The sequence below is a fragment of the Populus trichocarpa genome, chromosome 12 (genome assembly GCF_000002775.5).
Source record: "Populus trichocarpa isolate Nisqually-1 chromosome 12, P.trichocarpa_v4.1, whole genome shotgun sequence".
NCBI lineage: Eukaryota > Viridiplantae > Streptophyta > Magnoliopsida > Malpighiales > Salicaceae > Populus > Populus trichocarpa.
Window position 1 is genome coordinate 6,459,841 of NC_037296.2, and position 18,945 is coordinate 6,478,785.

The 18,945-nt window shown below is 33.3% G+C and overlaps 1 protein-coding gene across 4 annotated transcripts; it reads right to left on the reverse strand.

Annotated features, from left to right (window-relative positions):
- Window positions 1–736: 736 nt before the first annotated feature.
- On the reverse strand, window positions 737–14,850 carry LOC7484713 (tip elongation aberrant protein 1). Of its 4 annotated transcripts, XM_024582649.2 has the most exons (12): window positions 14,420–14,850; window positions 13,534–13,683; window positions 13,124–13,291; window positions 12,624–12,776; window positions 12,270–12,422; window positions 11,906–12,070; window positions 11,594–11,764; window positions 8,781–8,967; window positions 8,466–8,679; window positions 7,312–7,330; window positions 7,202–7,264; window positions 5,422–5,892 (listed from the first exon to the last, which is right to left on the reverse strand). In XM_024582649.2, exons 1-12 carry the CDS (start codon window positions 14,598–14,600, stop codon window positions 5,858–5,860), a joined length of 1,659 nt encoding a protein of 552 aa, XP_024438417.1. In that variant the 5' UTR covers window positions 14,601–14,850; the 3' UTR covers window positions 5,422–5,857. The 4 variants fall into 4 exon arrangements, with proteins under 4 accessions (XP_024438416.1, XP_024438417.1, XP_024438415.1 ...); XM_024582648.2 differs by lacking the exon at window positions 5,422–5,892 and adding an exon at window positions 737–1,364 and having other exon boundaries at window positions 7,202–7,330; window positions 14,420–14,847; XM_024582647.2 differs by having other exon boundaries at window positions 7,202–7,330; window positions 14,420–14,847.
- Window positions 14,851–18,945: the final 4,095 nt, after the last annotated feature.

Here is an 18,945-nt window from a genome sequence, read left to right on the forward strand (position 1 = left end):
CATGGTCAAGCAACCCCTTACAAAGTATGTAGTATCTTGATACCCAACAAAATACAGATCTCAGTTTATAGGTCGTTTTATTATGCCTAGTTATCAAAACCCATGTATGATCAATTTACGACAGAATTAAATCTTGAATTGAAACCTCAAGCAAATGATATTGAAATAAGCCCGGATGTAATAGATAGTGTTATTTCATCCCCAGTACAAATTTTATGAAATTTCAATTAATTTTAAGGTGGTTTGCTTAGGGTTCTCTAAGAGTTGTGTTTTTGCTCCAAATTGCAACAAGCATTGAATAATGTCTTTTTTCTCTCTTTTTTTTTTTGGACTTTTATGAGACTAATATGTTTAGAGATAATAAAAAAAAATGTTATTTTTTTTAATAGTATGCCGCAAACATAAAGAAGAAGAAGATTGATGCAAACATTGAAAAAACTTAACGAACAATAAAAAAACAGAAATTTCAAAAGGATATGACTTGTTCTCAAAGCCTTGCTCTGATACCAAGTAATGTAAACCTTGCAATCACGTGGTCATGCAACCCACAATCAATATTGAGATCTGATCCTGGAAAGTTAAAAGAGGTCTAATAGGATTGTGACACAATGGAACCTTCCCCAAGGCAACAACACTATTGGAATGAAGTATAATGATGCCACGAAGCCAATTAATCTTTGAAAAGTCAAATTCAGTTTTTTTAAGAATCAAAGAATGCAAGAATCTTTCTCACATGTTAAACTAAAAATTTCAGAAATATTATTCATCAAAGGTGCCGAAATTTAGACTTACATGTGTTTAAATAGTTCTAAGAAATTAATCCTAATGGATCTACCCTGTGGGCTGAATTGACCAACTTATAAAAACTGACCCAAAACATTTACTAGTAAGCCCAAACCCTGATCCAAACAAGCCTTAGATCCTAACTGAAAACAAAGTATTAATTAAGCTCACATAAGCTTTGGGTTGTAGCTAACAAAATAAAAATAAAGCTCATAAGTTCTAAGTCTTTATCCGTCATGAAAAGAGAAGAAGAAGAAAACATTGTAGGTTTAATACAAGACTTATTTATAGCTTATAATGCTTCCTAATAATCCTAGAAACTAAAAGAGAAGTTGTTGTCCCTTTGGTTTCTAAGTTAGAATAGGATTCTGATCTCAACCTTGTATTTATCCTTCTTTTGGAAGGAAAAAGATATTGTCTTTAATGCTTCTCTTTGCCACTTCTTGGTATCCTTCCATTACTAGGAAACACAATTAAGTTGCTAAAGTATTCTCCTTGCACAATAAGGAAACTTTCCAACCACATATATTTTCTAAGTCAGCTTAGATTCCTTTGTTTGCTTTGTTATGTTTTCTCTTTACCTGACAAAGAAATAAAATAAAATTAATAAATCCTAATATTTAAAGGAAATAATTAAAGTTCCCACACATAATAAGAAATCCAAAACTAGTTAGGAATCCATAAAGCATGTAAAAACATCACATAATAAGCCTAGCCAGAACTTATACAAAATTGAAAGTCTTGTTGTCAAAAATTCATGGCCCAAATAAGGGTGGATTGGACCCCTCTTGCACATGGATTAAATGTTCTAAGACCTCTTGATGCTCCAAAGGATCTCCAAGTTTAGCCTAGGTCAAAACTTGCACAAACAGCTTATTCAATGCCTTCGCTTTGGACCTTATGATGAGCTCATTTGGAACGTGTAATGAGTCTTTAGCAGTGTTTTAAAACCCGGCCCGACCCGACAGGTCGACCCGGGACCCAGCTGACCCGGGGCTGGAATCGAGCCGGGTTGATAAAAAACTGGCCAAGGATTTAGCCTGGCAAAACCCGGTCGACCCGGGTAAACCCAGATGAGACTCGAATGTTTATATATATATATATATATATAAAACGTCACCGTTTTATCCTTTTATTATCAAACAGTTTGACAGTAAAAGACTAAAACGATGAAGACAAAAAACCTAATCTCTTCAATCTTCAAAGCCATATCAGTTGCGAAGAAGAGCAGAGGAATTTAAGCCACAAGAAAAAAATTTCAAGGCAAGCCATACCAAGTTTTGTCGCCGTCTCTCTTTTGGTTATTAAATCACCAATGGATCTCCATTATGGCTTTCTAGCTTTTGTGGTTTCTGGCTTTTCTGGTTAGTTCTCTATCTGCATCTCCCTAGTTTTAGGCAAATTAGTCTTAATTAATTCTTGCATGCTTCTTCAATCTTTGACACAACTTTTTTTGTGTCACTTGAAGTGGAAACAGAGAGATCAATAACTGGGATTCCTTCATTAGTTTTGGACAAACATTTTTTTTTAGTGGAAATAGAAAGATCAATAACTGAGATTCCTTCTTTGACACAACTTTTTTTTTGGCAAACATTGAACATGGACAGTTTCTGTTGATTATAAGAGTGGATTAAAAGGGGAAAAAAGGAGGAAAAAGTGAAGGGATTGTTGGATCCAATTACCTATTGATATGTATGGTTTTAGAGATGTACAAGAATAGTTTGCGAAGGGATTGTTGGATCCAATTACCTATTGATATGTATGGTTTTAGAGATGTACAAGAATAGTTTGCTTAGGGATTGCAATTTATTAAATATTTTTTGCTTTAAATTATGTGAAAAAAAATATATTAAACTGTCTATTAATCAAAGTGTTTGTGTTGCTATGTGGTTTTGACTCTAATTTAAGAGGAATGCTTGCTTTCCAGAACTAATCTAAACAGTCTATTCTTTTTTTTTTGACCTTTTTTTGTTGACCCGGGTCAACCCATCTGACCCGTGACCCGATCATTGTACCGGGTCAACCACCGGGTCGGGTTTAAAAACTATGGTCCTTGGTGTTCACGGGCTGATCCAAACCATTCTTATTTCCAAAACAATAAACAATAGTACAAAACAACTGAAAAACACATAAAAAGAACCTAGTACTCAAAGGCATAACAATCTTTATATCCTAAAAGGGTTTAAGAGATTTATTATTGGTTGTTCGTGTGGATTACCGTTTTTGGACGAACACTTGGACGACTTGTGGTTTACAACCCAGCTTTAAAGCAATTATTTAAAGCAAAAAAGAACATCTAATCTTAAAATAATCTTTGTATAAACCCTAGACAGCTCTATATCTGTCTAACAAGATCCTTGAGACTCTAAAAAAAAATTAAATTTATTGTTTCCATTATGTATACTTGTTTCAGGAAATCCAACAAATTGTTCTTATATTTTGTTTAACATATTTGCATCAAAGTTATCATAATATTAGTTTTTAAATTAAAACTTGCTTTTATGTATATGATAAGATATTTGAAAAACAAATCCTATGGTAAAAACAAATACCAATAAAAAATGAAACGCGCTAATAAGATAAAATGGTTTTACTTAAAAATATGCCTTTCTTGTTCTTATAGAAAATCACCATTTTTTGGAATAATTACAAAAAACCTCTTATAGTTTAATTATTTTTTAATTTATCTATGTTTTTCCATAAATTACACTTCACATCATAAAGTTTATATATTCATAACACTTTACATCCTAAAGTTGACATGCCAAAAAGAAACAGCAAAAATATATATGATTATTTATAAGATTAGCATTACATTCCATTTAATGACTAAATAGCTCTTATATTAAAAAAAAAAAAAAAAAAAAAAACCCTAGCCACCACCCTCTTAATCCAAACCTAGATCTACAACAAATGAAAAAAAGAAGAAGAGAAAACACCCATGTACAATCTCACCCTCTCTCTCTCTCTCTCTCTCTCTATATATATATATATATATATATATATATATATATATAAAGCACAAAGACTATGCTAGAAGCCAAAAGAATTGGGTTGGTTCGATTCAGTGAGAAGAAGAAAACATTGGTTTCAATGGATGGTTTACCAGACTAATTGGTGTGGGAAATCTTGAGAATGGTCAAGAAAATTATAGATAAAAACTATACTTCATTAGCATGTAAACGAATCTACAAACAGGTTAATGAACAAAGACAATTTATGAGGGGTGGTTGTGGATTGAACCCTGCAAATCAAGCCTAGAAATCCCTCTACAATAGGTTTCCTAACTTGGCAAAAGTAGAAATAACATACGCTGGTTGGATGTCCGAGAGTAAAGCAATTAAATTAAGGGTTTTGTTCTTATTACTTTTGATTTTTATTAAATAAAAACATAGAAAAAAAATTATATTTTTGGTGGAAAAAATAATAAGAAAATGAGGAATCTATTAGCACATTATTTTGTTTCAATGAAATTTAACTTATTTCTATTCATAAAAAAAAAATGATTTTCATACTATTAAATTAAAAAATCTGAAGGACTCATTAATACAAACCTTAATGGTAAGAAATTTAGAACCCATAATCAAGATTGAACACAATTCAAAAAAAAAATCAGTGGATGATTACCTAAATGAAAAAAAAGTTATTGAATGAAAACCCCGACTCATTAATTATAACAAACCAAGAACCGAAAGAATAAGATTGAAAACCTTGATCCATTGATTATAACAAAACAAGAACCGAATGTATGAGGATGAACTCCATAAAATACTAGTCTTTGATAAGTTATGAAAGTTATCTAAAGAACTAAGAGTAAACATAAACTCTCATGTACAAGTTTTATTTTTGAATAATCAATTTATTCTTTAAATACAAGCTAAATAACCCTATATAAAATTTCTTAAACAAGACTTTAAAAATAACAAAGAAGTTATAAATAAAATAGAAAAAAAAATCCTAAATCAATTACGAAAATATTGCAAATTCCATACAGGAACTTCTGAGCTTTATCGTAAGGCATTTTCAATGATTGAACGCTACTGAGAGTTTATCCTTATTAAAAACAAGACCTTTAGAATTTTTTAGCGAAATTTCAATATAATCCAATAGTTAGATTGAAAGTTAAATCCATTAACATAAAACTACACAATAGAAAAATAGACCTAATTCGCATATAAGTAGAAAGACAAATTGATTCCAGAAATAAAGCTGAAATATCTTGAATTTATTCATTAAATGCCTTTTTAATCTTCTTAGCTCATAACATTATAATAGGCTCAATTGAAACATTTAATGGATCATATGATGGTGTTTGCTTGATGATTCTCAGCACTTAATTTATCACTAGCACTTAATTTATCACTATACTATCACTAGCACTTAATTTATCACTATACAGGATCATATATTTTAATATACATTTATTTCTCATTTTAATATACATTTATCTTGCAACTTCCTGACTTAGACTTTAGTTAGCATAAACAATATTTATTAACGTATGTGATTCTCAATTTTTTTTTATTAAACATCCATCAGATTTTCAATTTATGGTTAAAAATTTTCTCCATCCTAGAAAATACATTGACAATGTCTTTGTATTTTTCTGTCTTAAAATAATTTTTTGCTCTCAACAGCAACATAACACAAGCCAACTAGCTAGTGTAGATCTAAATAGTATTTGATTTAGATTTGTATAACAATTGGCAAATGCATTAACTATTACATTCCACACCTTTTTACACTATTTCTAAAGCTCGAGTTCTTCCACTTACCCTAGATGAACAGGTCATTGAACGTTGACCAACCAAGCTAGGACAAGTCTTATAACACAACTTTCTAGTCTGCCCACAATTTTTTTTTCTTTGCCTTTTTATTTTTTTCATTATCTTCTTTCTTGAGTTTTAATCTCCCAGTTAACACCATCAAAAGAGAAGTCAAACATCTCATAGAAATGAAATAAGCTAAATGTGTTTTTGCAAATACCGAGCCTTTGCCCCAAAGATGAAAAGACACCCGTTAGTCACCAACTTGATGATAAGCAACTCTTTTCCCATAATTGGACGAAGATGGATCAAGTATTCAAGATATCTCCGATAATAAACAAAACTGCATGTAACACAAATGGGTCCATAAGGTGTAAAGTCAATCAGGATTAAAAAAAAAAGAAAAAAGAAGAAGGAAGAGGTATGAACAAAAGGGCGGTAGATTACACCAGTTAAGAGTGCAGATTCTGGATATCACCAATCAAATGCATCTATGACCACCTTCAAGCCATAATGTACACAGGCAGGTGGTTTGTATCAAGTCATTCCAAAAGGTCAACTATTCATCAATCAAATCGATCTCCCCGGACCATTTATACCTCAGCAGTTGTTGACCGGCCATTATTTAAAATACGGGCCTGGTAACTATGGTCACAGATTTGACATTGGTTGGACAGCACAGAAATCTCTTGACGCAATGCAAGAGCCAGGACTATTTTCAATTTATCTGTACAATGTTGTCTGAAAATAGTCTTAAATATCATGACACTACTTACAAACTAACTATTCTATTAATTATTAATTAATTTGAATAATGAATTTACAAATACATCTCTAATAGCCCTTTCTCTTATGTATATGAGGTATTGATCACATCAGAATCATACAGTATTGAATTTGGAAGCCACTATCAATATAGCATAGGCATTTCATCAAGTGGGTGATTTGAAACGCAATTCAAAACAAAAAATAACACGTGTGCAGACATAAGGTAGCAATACATTGGGATGAACATGGAGGCAATGCTTTTTTTCAACAAGGTCTGAATCAACTAACTCATTCATCTTGATGGTCGGTGAAACCCTAATCCAACACTCGAACCAATATGGTTTGCAACATAATATTTTTGTAGACCCCTAATACAACAGACAAGCTGAAGATAGTGAGTTAAATCACAAGTTTTTTTCTTTTCTTTTCCTTTTTTTTCACAAAATAAATTTTTTATAATTAGCTAAGTGAATCAGAGCGAGCTCATATTTACGCAAACCATAGCTTGCTATCTTAAAGCAAAAATTGACAATGGTCAGAAAAGCGCTAGTAATGGCTTATATAATGTGAGATTCAAACCCACTCCATCAGATTTGAGTGCAAAATAAGATATTCATTTTGGTTCCAGAAGTCGCATAAATAGTCACCCACGATAAAATACCACAAATTTGAATGAGGTTTATCTTTTATCATATATCAGCAGCAGTACAGGTCAGAAATAATTATAACCTGACAGTGCCAACCCCCTAAAGCCAACTCACTAACAAATGGTTTCTGATTTTCTAACTGTAACCCAGTCTAGAATTATCATGTGACAAACTAAGGATGGGTTGAGTTTTGCCAACCGTAATTGGCCAAATACTAAATCCTTCCTAGATTCATACCTTGGTTTAGTGACAAAGTGGTAGGCCCTCTGCTGCAGTAGACTTCTCTTTTAGAAATCCTGTATCAGAGGTCATATCATCATTCAAATTCAGAGTAGGAGTCGCTGGTGGTTCTGCATTTGGAGGAACCTGAAGGAAATCAGAAGGAAAAAATCATTGATAGGTCAATTCACATTAGACCCATTAACATGAAGAATAGGTTATACTCTAGACAATTAAATTAATTCCATGAGGATGTAAGTCTTGACAAGTCATGATAAAAATTGGTATACGAGCAAAAGCTCTCAGAAGCTCCTAGAGCACAAGGAGATGCGTGATTGAACAGACATACCATGATGCTTATCAAAAACAGCTGGCTACTGCAATGCATATGAGCATGGTTTTCAATAATGGCCATTATTTAATGGGATCGGAGGATTCTGACCGTTGTTCAGTTTTGTGGTGCCGTCAACATGTTCACAACAATAACGGTTACGATTTCAGTAGATAACGTTATTGGCTGATATTGAGAAAATAAAAGGTCAATCATGGCCTACATTTAATAATATGATTTTGAAATAAATTTTGTACTCCAAGTTCATGTTTTCACACTTTACTATTTTTTTAAAGAACAATAGCCACATTGTTTTGTAACACCTGTTAGTTCATGATCAGTAATCTGCAACCATCATTTAAAAGCAGTGTAGTCAAGAGGCGCTTGCCTAGGCGATCCCAGCGAGGCAAGGTGAGCCCCAACACCTTTATTAGCCTCAGGCATTGGATGTCAATGAAGCACCGCCTAGGCGAGCACCTTTTGAGTGGGTGCAAGGCATTAAGGCTAGTGCCTGCTTGAAGTTCTTCTTTATATGTTGGATTTTTCTTTTTTAAAAATAAAAACTAATTTATATTTTGACCTATTTATCCATTTTTTAATTGATATTTAATTTTGCTTTTTAATCTATTTGGCTACTTACTACTTTAAATTATCTTATTTTTAAGGGTGAAAAATATAACTTTATATGATTATGTTATGGTATTTTATATTTTCTTTTGATCTAATCCTAATTGGAAAGATATATATTTTATATTTATATATTATAATATAATATTACTTCTTTTTTTAATTTATAGCAAATCGCCTTGGTTCATTCAGATGAACTCCATTCACAGTTTCTCCAACACTAGCATTTGAAGCAGGCATTTAGCCTAAAAAGAACAAAGCTAAGAGTACTTAATAAAACATGCAGGAGATATTGAATGAAGAAAAAGGCAAATAGATTTAAACCTCATGAGACAGATGAACATTAGAGGAAGCCAGATTTTTTAAATCAGGGACAGCAGCAGCTTCCGTCTTGGGTTCCTGTGCTGTGGATTCCATCCCATGAGCGTTGTCTGGCTGAATGTTTTCTACTGCATCCTGGATGAGGGTTTTATAAGTTTTTGATTTGCTGTTGTAGTCACCATTCAATACAACACCACTTTCAGCACTTGCCCTTTTCCTGATATGGGCATGTAGCAAAAATAAACACAAGTTTCACGGGAAATGCAGTTATAGCAACAACTGCCAATTAAGCATTAGCAAAAAATACCATGTTCTCACCTGCGGTTATTGTGGCTAACTATCTGGGGAGAACTTTGCTTGTTGGAAAATAATATTCCACGTAGAAGCTTTCCATCTACAATAGTCTCAATGGTATATCCATGAGGAAGGCTTTCAGTAACTTTGGCTTGAAATGTCTTCTTCCCATGATCACGCTGTGTTTGATTCAACGGGAAATTTTCTCTGCCTGCAAATAAAAGCACAAATTTTGTTTGGTATTCAACTCACATGAAACCAGGACAATACTGCCCAAATTGCTAGTCTTACCATATTACCATCATGGTAATACATAATTAGATTCTCTTAGTTTCCAGCAGATAAATCATGATTACAACAATAAATTGCCACGCTAATATAAAAGAATTGGTAACAGGTATAGTTCGAAACCTACTTAACTTGCATGCTTAAAGAAGTTAAATCACAAACAGTAGGATTCAAAAAGCATCAGTATACAGATCATCAGTAAACTAAATAGCAAAGTGCAAAAAAGGGAAATATGCAGAAATAGAAATGTTGGAGCTTGGAATCTAAATTTCAACGCGTAAAATTCCTTTTGCCACTGTTGGGATGTTGAGTGGTCATTCCAAAAACCACTATCTAGAACTTTTTGAGATTTGGAAAAGATTCCCAGGCTTTTTTCCAGAATATAATAATGCAATCTTGGGCGGATTATTCTTAGAAGTTTAGTAACCATGGCAATTACTGTATAAATTTCTCACCTTTTCCCTAACATTTCATGCGAACTAAAATTCATTTCAGTTCTACATCTAGTGTACAAATCCCAAACAAATTTCAACCAAGATTTCAACTTAAGTCCTGTCACTGCAGTCTGAACATTTTTGTTGATGCCAAAAGACTCCAATCTGAGAAAAGAGATTTCAACTCAAATCATGCAACTAACTCTTGATTGTTTTCTTGATGACATATAGACTATCTGATCCCAGAAAACATAACAACATTTCAAACTCAGGGATCATATATGCTTGGTGGCCATCCGAAAATTCCACTAGCTTATTATGAAAAAAATCCTGCCTTCAAATGCCTTAGAATTGTAGCACAGTTCAACCCCATAAATTACATGCCCTTAACCTTCTCGGTAAGAAAGATAGCCACCATAATTTTTTGAAAAACCAGCCAGGCAACAGTAAACATTCTTTATCTGCACAACACAAAACCTTCAAAAACGAGCTGGAGGGTGGATATATCTCAACTAGTTTTTAAATCACGACAAATAAACTCCACTCTCATTTTGGCCATAGGAGGTGAGTGCTGCCACTTGGAAATTGTCCTGGCCTCCATGGAAAAAGGAATTAGAACTGAATTTACTTTCATCAAACTCTTCACTATCAATACCATGAATCTTGTAGCAATGTAGCCCCCTCTAAAGTGCTTAAATTTTAGCCAGCCATATGCATATTACATAATCCTGCCTTCAAATGCCTTTGAATTGTAGCACAGTTCAACCCCATCAATTACATGCCCTTAACCTTCTTGGTAAGAAAGATAGCAACCATATTTTTTGAAAAACCAGCCAGGCAACAGTAAACATTCTTTATCTGCACAACACAAAACCTTCAAATACGAGGTGGAGGGTGGATATATCTCAACTAGTTTTCAAATCATAACAAATAAACTGCACTCTCATTTTGGCCACGAGGTGACTGCTGCCACTTGGAAATTGTCCTGGCCTCCAAGGACAAAGGAATTAGAACTGATTTCACTTTCATCAAACTCTTCACTATCAATACCATGAATCTTGTAGCATTGTAGCCCCCTCTAAAGTGCTTAAATTTTAGCCAGCCATGTATGCTTACTACATAATGATAAGAAAAAGGTCCCCCATCTTATTACAGAACAGCAGTCTCTGAGTATCTGGACATGCTTAAATATTGGGTAATGGATACAAAAAATTGTTATGATGACTGGAAAAGAGAGACAAAAGGAAGTGAACCAAAAATTTATTTCAATCCCATTGGCTGCATCTTAACAAAGAAAAAGAAATTCCAGGAGGGACAAGACCTAAAAAAGTTTTTCCACATTTTTTTCCTCTGTTTAAATAGCATAAAGATGCATTTTCCATTAGAACTAGAATATCATTAGGAGTCCTTCCTCCTGCTCCGTCTCCAAATTGGTCAGAGCACATTTCATAAATTGCATTTCCTTCAGGAGGACAATTTTAAATTCATCCTCGTCCACTTTCACATAAGAAACAGAATCACAACATCCCCAATTGTGCTTTTGAACTCACTCCCACTCCATATTTCAAATGAAAAGAAAAGAAATCATATCATCTATTTTCATGGTCAATAAATCCTCAATGATGCTTTAGACCATTATGCAAGAAGTAAATAGCAGATAAAAGAAATTGCACACTCTGTCCCAACAAAGAGCAGACACTGGACTTATAGGACATTAAGATATTGCATTACAAGGAACACCAAGATTTTCCAAGTACACAGATAATGCTAAAAGACCACAAATTTCCGATAGAGAATTCACCATTTTCCAAAATAAAAAAGGCCACTGAAAGATTTATTAGATGAGCATCCAAATAAAAAGCTAGATGCATCTAGTCACGTTAAGTTCTATTTTTTGGACCATGTAAATAACTCATACAAAAACTCATTGAGACTGATAAAAACTGTGAAATAATTGTCAATCGAGTAACACTACCAAGGCACTCCAAAGGCATTTTTTAGTGATTGCATGAGACCTCCAATTCTGTCTGGTTCAGATATGAAAAACTACCGGATTAATTTCATGAATGGAAACTGTGATAAATAATATAAAAAGAGAGAAAATCTACTTTTTACCTGGTTGGGCATAACTCAGAAAGGTGTGGTGAAAGTCAGCATTTGTGTCAATTCGGACTAAAACTTTTTCATGCACAGAAGAATTAAGATTTTGTTCTTGGCACTTTAGTTTCAATTGTTTTTTCAGAGATAACTTTTCCATACGCCATTCATCTTGCACTCTTGTGAGACCTACATTTTAAATAATGGATGAGATTACCAAAATAAAATAATGATCTAGACTGATACAAGGGTTTATAGAATAACAAAATTGCATCACAAAAGCATGCAAGAAACGTTAGTTCAAGAAAAATATAAGAGAATGTACCATACCTGTGTGTAAATAATACATATCTTCCAGTGCCTCAAGACTCTTATTGCAGCCACCAATGAACACAAGCACACCACCCTTCAGTGGATCCAAGCAGTCCCCAGCCACAGAAAATCTGGCAGAAGGTCCATCTCCAGTTGTCATCACCATGGTCCAAATGCCAGTTTCTGCCCCCATAACAAATGTAGATGTTTACAGCAATAAATAACAATAACCATATCAAGAACTTGAAGATATAATCTGCTTGTATTTTCAAATCCACAGGAAAAGCAAGTAAAATGTTGAAAATTTGGTGGATTTACAGGGAGAGGGAAGTGCATTTTTTCAACGTCACTAAAACTTTATCAACAATAGCATGATACATACCAACATTAAGCATATGTAGGTCATCATATAGATTTTGAGCATCTGTAAATCCACCAAAAACAAATAAATTCTTGCCAAAAGAAACAGTAGAATGGCCAGCTCGAGGTGGCAACTTTTGGCCCGATGTGTTCAGCTCCTTCCAAACAAGAGTTTCTAGCAAAATACAAGAAAAATAAAGAGTAGGTAACACATCCTTGCACAAAAATACAATTTCAAATTATAATTGAAATTAATCATGTGCACATGTTTGAAAGCAAATACATAAAATTTACCTTCACATACGCACACACACAAATGCACATGTTCTGTGAGTGTGTGCGGATATATATTTATGTGCATGATAATGAGCAGAACCTGTATCTAGGATGTGGACATCTGACAAATAATAATCATGCCCATCTTCACCACCAATCACAATGATTTTATCCCTCCAAGATGAGCAAGTATGGCTATCGCGGGCAGAAGGTGGAGTGCCTGTTGTTATTGCTTGTTTCCATACAAATGTCTCTACAAAAGTAGAAGGAAAATGAATGACACAATGTCTTTAACCCTACACGGCTGTGCACAACAAATTGCAAGAGAATAATAATTTACTAAAATAAATGAAGACTTGTCTACTTTCAGAGCCCATCGAAAGAGTCTGAAAAGTCAATAAGTTTTAGAAAAATCAACTCAGTCCCCCATAACCCAACCCCTAAAACCCCCACCACATGGACGCAAAAAAATAAAAAATAAAAAATAATCCTTGGTAGTCCTGTATAGCATAGGAACTTGATGTATGCATAAATTGTAAGCTAAACTAAAGCATGATCAAAACAAATACTTGCTGACTAGCCATATATGGAGAAAGTTACCTGTATTCAAGATATAAAGATCATTGTAATAGATTTCATGACTATTATCTGAAGATTTTCCACAGCCACCAAATATGAAAAGTCGTTTGCCAACAAGGGCAGCGCTATGACCCTCCCGTGCATCTGGTCCATCACCTCTTACATTTGGAGATATCCAAGTATGTGATGCTACAATATGATGACCAATGAAGGAAGTGTAAATCTTCATCAGAGTTGCCAGCACCATAGGTAACAGAAACAATTTTGTTAAATATCATTCCTTAGTTACTCTTTCATGATCAGATCTATTTCATCATAAAAATTATTGCTCTGTGACACTTAAGATATGTAATCAATGGCCACGTAAAATAGTAGGGCGTGACATAGAAGGAAAATCAAATAGAATCAAAATCAAGGACAAGATCACTCACAAGTATCTAAGATACGCAGATCCTTGAGAGGGTTCATCCCATCAGTACCCCCAAACACATAGAGATTTTCACCAACAGTTGTACAAGAGTGGCTATCTCTCGGAACTGGCAGTGTGCCATTTAACATTGGCTGGCTCCAAGTCTGGTTAACTACAAGTCAGCAACCCGATATGAGAGCATAAAATAAAATTAGGGGGAAAAGAAATTGCAGATGAAAATTCAACAACTCAAAAGGCAATCATCAACGAATATCAAGTGAAGAAAACATGGAAAAATTTGTTCTAAAAGAAACCAAGAACACCTCAGCGAGAAAAATAAATGCTCGCAAGTAGCAAAAGCAACAAGCATGATAGAGTACAGATATAATCAAATCCTATTAGGTGGGACAAATACTTGCATAGGCTCGTATAGTTCATTGACTCCAAAATAGGAAATTAACCGCACAGACATATCATTTTGCACGCAGAGTTAAAAAAGAGAAGAAAGAAATAAAAATTAGTACCCGTACCCACAGGAAACCTAAACATACACTTCAAACACTATTTTAATAGCAAACCATAAATGCCACAAAAATTAATGCTAACAACAACTCCCATGCAATTTGCAACACCAATAAACACAATTCAACAAGTTACAGAAAAAAGGGGGGGAAAGCAAAATAACACCAGTAATCACATTTCCTCTCATCACCAAACTTAATACAGACAAAATTAATGCCAAGAAACAAAAAAGAAAATCCGCAAAATCCCCAATAAACAAAAAATCCAGATTTCGTACAAGCACCAAAGGAAACCCCAGAATTGCAAAAGACTAAAAGATAGCGAGGACAAGATATAAAGAGAAAAATAAAAACAAGAGAAAAAAAGTAGAAGAAGTGATAACCCACCAGTGTCAAAGACATGGACTTGGTTGGTCTGGCAGTTATCCTTTCCATAGCCACCAAAAACATAGAGAAATCTTCCTCCTTTAATCGAATTACAAGTGTGTCCCCACCTCTTCCTTGGTCCATTTAACTCTTCTATTGCAACCCCTTGTTGTAACTGCTGCTGCACCCTTTCCCATCTCATTTTTTCTTTCTTTTGGAAAAAAAATTCTCCAAGGAAAAATAAAATACAAATGTGAGGTTTTATGTCTCACACAGTAGAGAATGAGAATCAGAATATAAAGAAATAAAAGGAAGTTTTTTTTTTGTTTGGATTATCAGTAGATTTAGAATAGAGTGTGATTTCTTTTCTTTTTTAGTTTGTTGTTGTTTCAGTTTTCATGCAGAACAGAAAGAGAAGCTTAGAGCAAAGTGTGTGTTAATAAATAATTAGACAGGGGCGAAAAGAAAAGGCATTAGGGTAAACTTGGTTGCAGCTTTTTATTTGGAATGTAATAAATTAATATTTTTTTATTTTTAAAATTTATTTTTAATAGCAATATTAAAATTGAAAGTATAATTCTACTAAAAAGCAACATCATGACTAAAATATTTATCAAATAAAAATGGTCAATTAAGTAGAGATTTATTTGTTGCAAATTACGTGACAAAAAGACAATTAAACAAATTAACCATTAGGGTAAAAACCTGAATGGGCTCAAGAGTCCTAAAAATAAAATAAAAAACCAAAAACTCATTTTAGAAATTACAAACTTCGTCCATCAAACATGACAGAAAATAAAAAAAACTATATTTCTAACTAGATAAAAATGCATGGATATCATTTAATCCCAAATCATTGCATTTTGTTTTTGCATAAATTTTCTAGGAAAAATCATCAATATAGTTCAACTCTATTATTAGAAAGGACAAGTGTCGCCTTGCAATCAAGAAACACTAAAAATTTTAACTTTATTATCAGAAATCTTAAATTCAACCATGTCATTAGAAAATCTCTATTTTCAACCCTATCATAAGGAATTCTTAATTTTAATTTTATCATCAGGAAGTCCAACCCTTCCATTAGAAAGGACATGTATTAGCCTTGTAATCAGAAAACACCAAGAAATTTAACCTTGTCATCAGGAATCTTCAATTTTAACCTTGTTACCAAGAACCTTCAATTTTAACCATGTCGTCAGGAATCTCCAAACTTAACATTGTCATCAAGAAATTTTTATTTTAACTCTATTATCAGGAATCCCCTATCCCAACCCTACGATTAGGAAAGAAAAACTTAACCCTACCTTCAAGAAGTTTGTCCCTGCCATGAGGAAGAACATGTGTCAACCCTGCAATTAGAAAACACCAAGAAATTCAACTTTGTCATCAAGAATCTCAAATTCAACCTTGTCATTAGGAAATATCCATTTTTAACTCTTTTAGATAGTGTTTTTGGCATTATTTCCTTTTGAATATGATTTCTAGCCCTTACCTTTTAGATAGTGCACTTTATAGCCCTATCATTTTTCCTTTTGAATGCACTTTATAGTCCTCATCTTTCAGGTAATGCGTTTTCTACCCTATTTTTATTTTTATTTTGAGGGTGATTTGAAGCCCTCACCTACCAGATAGTGTGCTTTCTAATCTATCTCTTTCCTCCGAGTATGCTTTCTAATCTATCTCTTTCCTCCGAGTATGCTTTCTAACCTTCACCTCTTAGATAACACATTTTTTAGCCCTATCCTTTTCTTTTCTAAGTGTGTTTTCTAGCCTTCACCAACCAAATAATGCATCTTTAAGCTCTATCTTTTTCTTTTGAGTATGTTTTTTAGCTCTCACCTCTTAGATAATGCACTTTCTAGCCCTATTTTTTTCATTCTAAATGTGTTTTACAGCCCTCATCTACTAGATAGTGCACCTTTGAGCCATATCTTTTTTCCTTTGAGTGCATTTTAAAGCCTTCACCTACCAGATAATGCGTTTTCTAGCCCTTTCTCTTTTCTTTTGAGTGTGTTTTTAATCCCTCACCTGCCAAACAGTACGCCTTTGAGCCTTATCTATTTTCTTCTGAGTGTGCCTTTGAGCCATCACCTTCCAAATAAAACATCTTTAAGCCCTATCTCTTTTACATAGTGTTTTTTGCATTATTTTATTCTGAGTGCACTTTTAAGCCCTCACATGCCAGATAAGGCGTCTTTAAACCCTATCTATTTCCTTCTAAGTGTGTCTTTGAGTCCCTACCTTTTAGATAGCACACCTTTGAGCCTTATGTTTTTTACATAGTGCTTTTGGCACCATTCCCTTCTAAGTGCACATTTGATCCCTCACCTTTCAGATAGCGTGTCGTTGAGCCTTATCTCTTTACATAGTACTTTCAACACTATTTTCTTTAGAGTGCGCTTTTTAGTCCTTACTTCTAACATTTTTTTTAGATTAGTCATTCTTAGAGATCTTTGAATATCCCATTATTTTGAGAAGGATTAACCACTTCATGATTTGGTAAATCCATCCTTTTATCTTTTCTTCTTTACAAGCTTACTATCTAAATATCTAAAGTCTCTTACAAGACTTTCGGTTGTAAGTGTCACCCGTGTGCAGCATCATGATGAATCGTCCTCCTGAAATAGGATTAACGTGAATGAGTATGATAGAAAGAATAAGAAATTCTTGTCCTTTATTAATGAAACCAAAAGAATGGGAGTTGCCACCTAGTATTAAGGTCACTAGGAAACCTATCGGACTGCGAGAGTTTGGATAAGGGGACATGTTGTGAATAAGAAAGACGTATCACCCCTAAAACACCTTACCTAGGGTAAGCTGCATTGCTATTTGTCTAAAATAAACTAAAGTCTTGTTATGTTTTCTAGTTGTTGGTCTGTCTAAGATTTACAAAAAAGTCCTTATCAGTAAGGAGGTCCGTATCTTATCATATGAAAACTTAGTCATTCTAAAGTCAATACATAAATAAAAGGAATTGTCTTTTATTTAATATCGGAAATACATTTTACATATAAGTTCACAATCTCAGATATTAAAAAATATATATGTTTTGGTGTTTTTGAAATATAAATTAAATTCTTATGACTTTAATAAACTAGTTATAAATCCAAATAAAGATGCATGCAAACTAAAAAAACTATTTTTTATGACTTTTTATATAAGGAAATATACAGATATAATCTATTTTTGAGACACTTGGCCATATGCATACGGATAAAACACACTTTTTTTTGGTATTTTCTTATAAGGAATTTTGATTATTTTTTTGGGTTTTTCAATGAAAGACAAGTATTTTTAATATCAGGTCGGTACTTTACAATATAAATTTACTATCCTAATATTAAATAAAAAGGCCTAAAAATATATGAGGGACTAAAAAATAAATTAAAAGAGGTCCTTGAATTTTTTTCAATTTTTTTTTGAAATTATTTGGGGGTCTGTTTGGTAAAACCTCTTTTATTCAAAAACATAAAATTGTCAAAGTAGGCTTAAGGGTGTGTTTGCCAAACAACCCCTTCGACCAAAAAACTTAACAAAAAGAAAAGTCATCCAAACAAAGCCTTATAAACTGACCCAAAATTGACCCGTCTGAGTCAACCCAAAGTGTTGGTTCAACTATAAACCAAGCCAAAAATAAGATATGACCAGGAAAATTAACCAAAAGCAAAGGTTTAATCCGAAACAAATCAAAGTAAAAAAAAAACACAAAAAACATAGAAATTTCACAGAAAAATATATCAAATGCACAATCAAACAAAAATATGATGAATGTTCTTCATGAACCTAGAAACACAAAACACGAAGGAGACCAGAACTTAAGCAATAAAAGGCATGGTTTTGTGCATAAACCAACATAGATCAATAATCAAGTGTCAGTTTGCCTTGATTATCACTCAAAAGCCATAATTTTATCAAGAATGAGTTTCGATTCAAAATCAAAACCCTAAGATTAAACCCACAAAAATATGTTATTGATGCTTGAAAGTCCTAAATTAATTACTAATAAAGATATATGAACTTGCAGAAAACATAATTAAATCAAAACGAGCTCTAAAACTAGTACACATGACAATGTTCATCGGATGCAAATAAACCCAAAACTGCTCAGAAAACCCAAAAAAACCCTGCCAAACCCAAAATGACCTTTTTGGACCACTAAAACATGCTTTCTTTGTTCTAGCAAGATACATTATCAAAAGTTATTGGATTGCCCAAATCTAATCAGTCTATACTTTTAAGCCAATGTTTTTTCCTTTACTATAGAGGTGATCGATCATATCTAGTGTGGCAGACCTCCATATTAGTGCTTTGGAATATCAAGATAAGGAATATATTGAGAAAATGAAGGTCAAAGTAGAAGATGCGATGCTATCATAGCTGTTTGTGCACACCGTTGACGACGTCCCTACAAAAGCCTTTATAAGGAAGCTGGCTGAGGGAGAAGTATACCAGAATTGGAAGATGGAGTCTGCTCCTATTATGTTCAAAAAGTAATTATTCTTATTTGACCATATCTAGTAAAGTGTTTTATCTTGTTTTGATGTTTT

Bases quoted from the DNA above. Each gene is read 5' to 3' on its own strand.
- LOC7484713 (XM_024582648.2), bottom strand. From the start codon at position 14,600: ATGAGATGGGAAAGGGTGCAGCAGCAGTTACAACAAGGGGTTGCAATA. The intron at 13,292-13,533 runs GTGAGTGATCTT...ATCATATTGTAG, and splicing joins TCTGCGTATCTTAGATACTT to CATCACATACTTGGATATCT. The intron at 11,765-11,905 runs GTATGGTACATT...TTTAAAATGTAG, and splicing joins TATGTATTATTTACACACAG to GTCTCACAAGAGTGCAAGAT.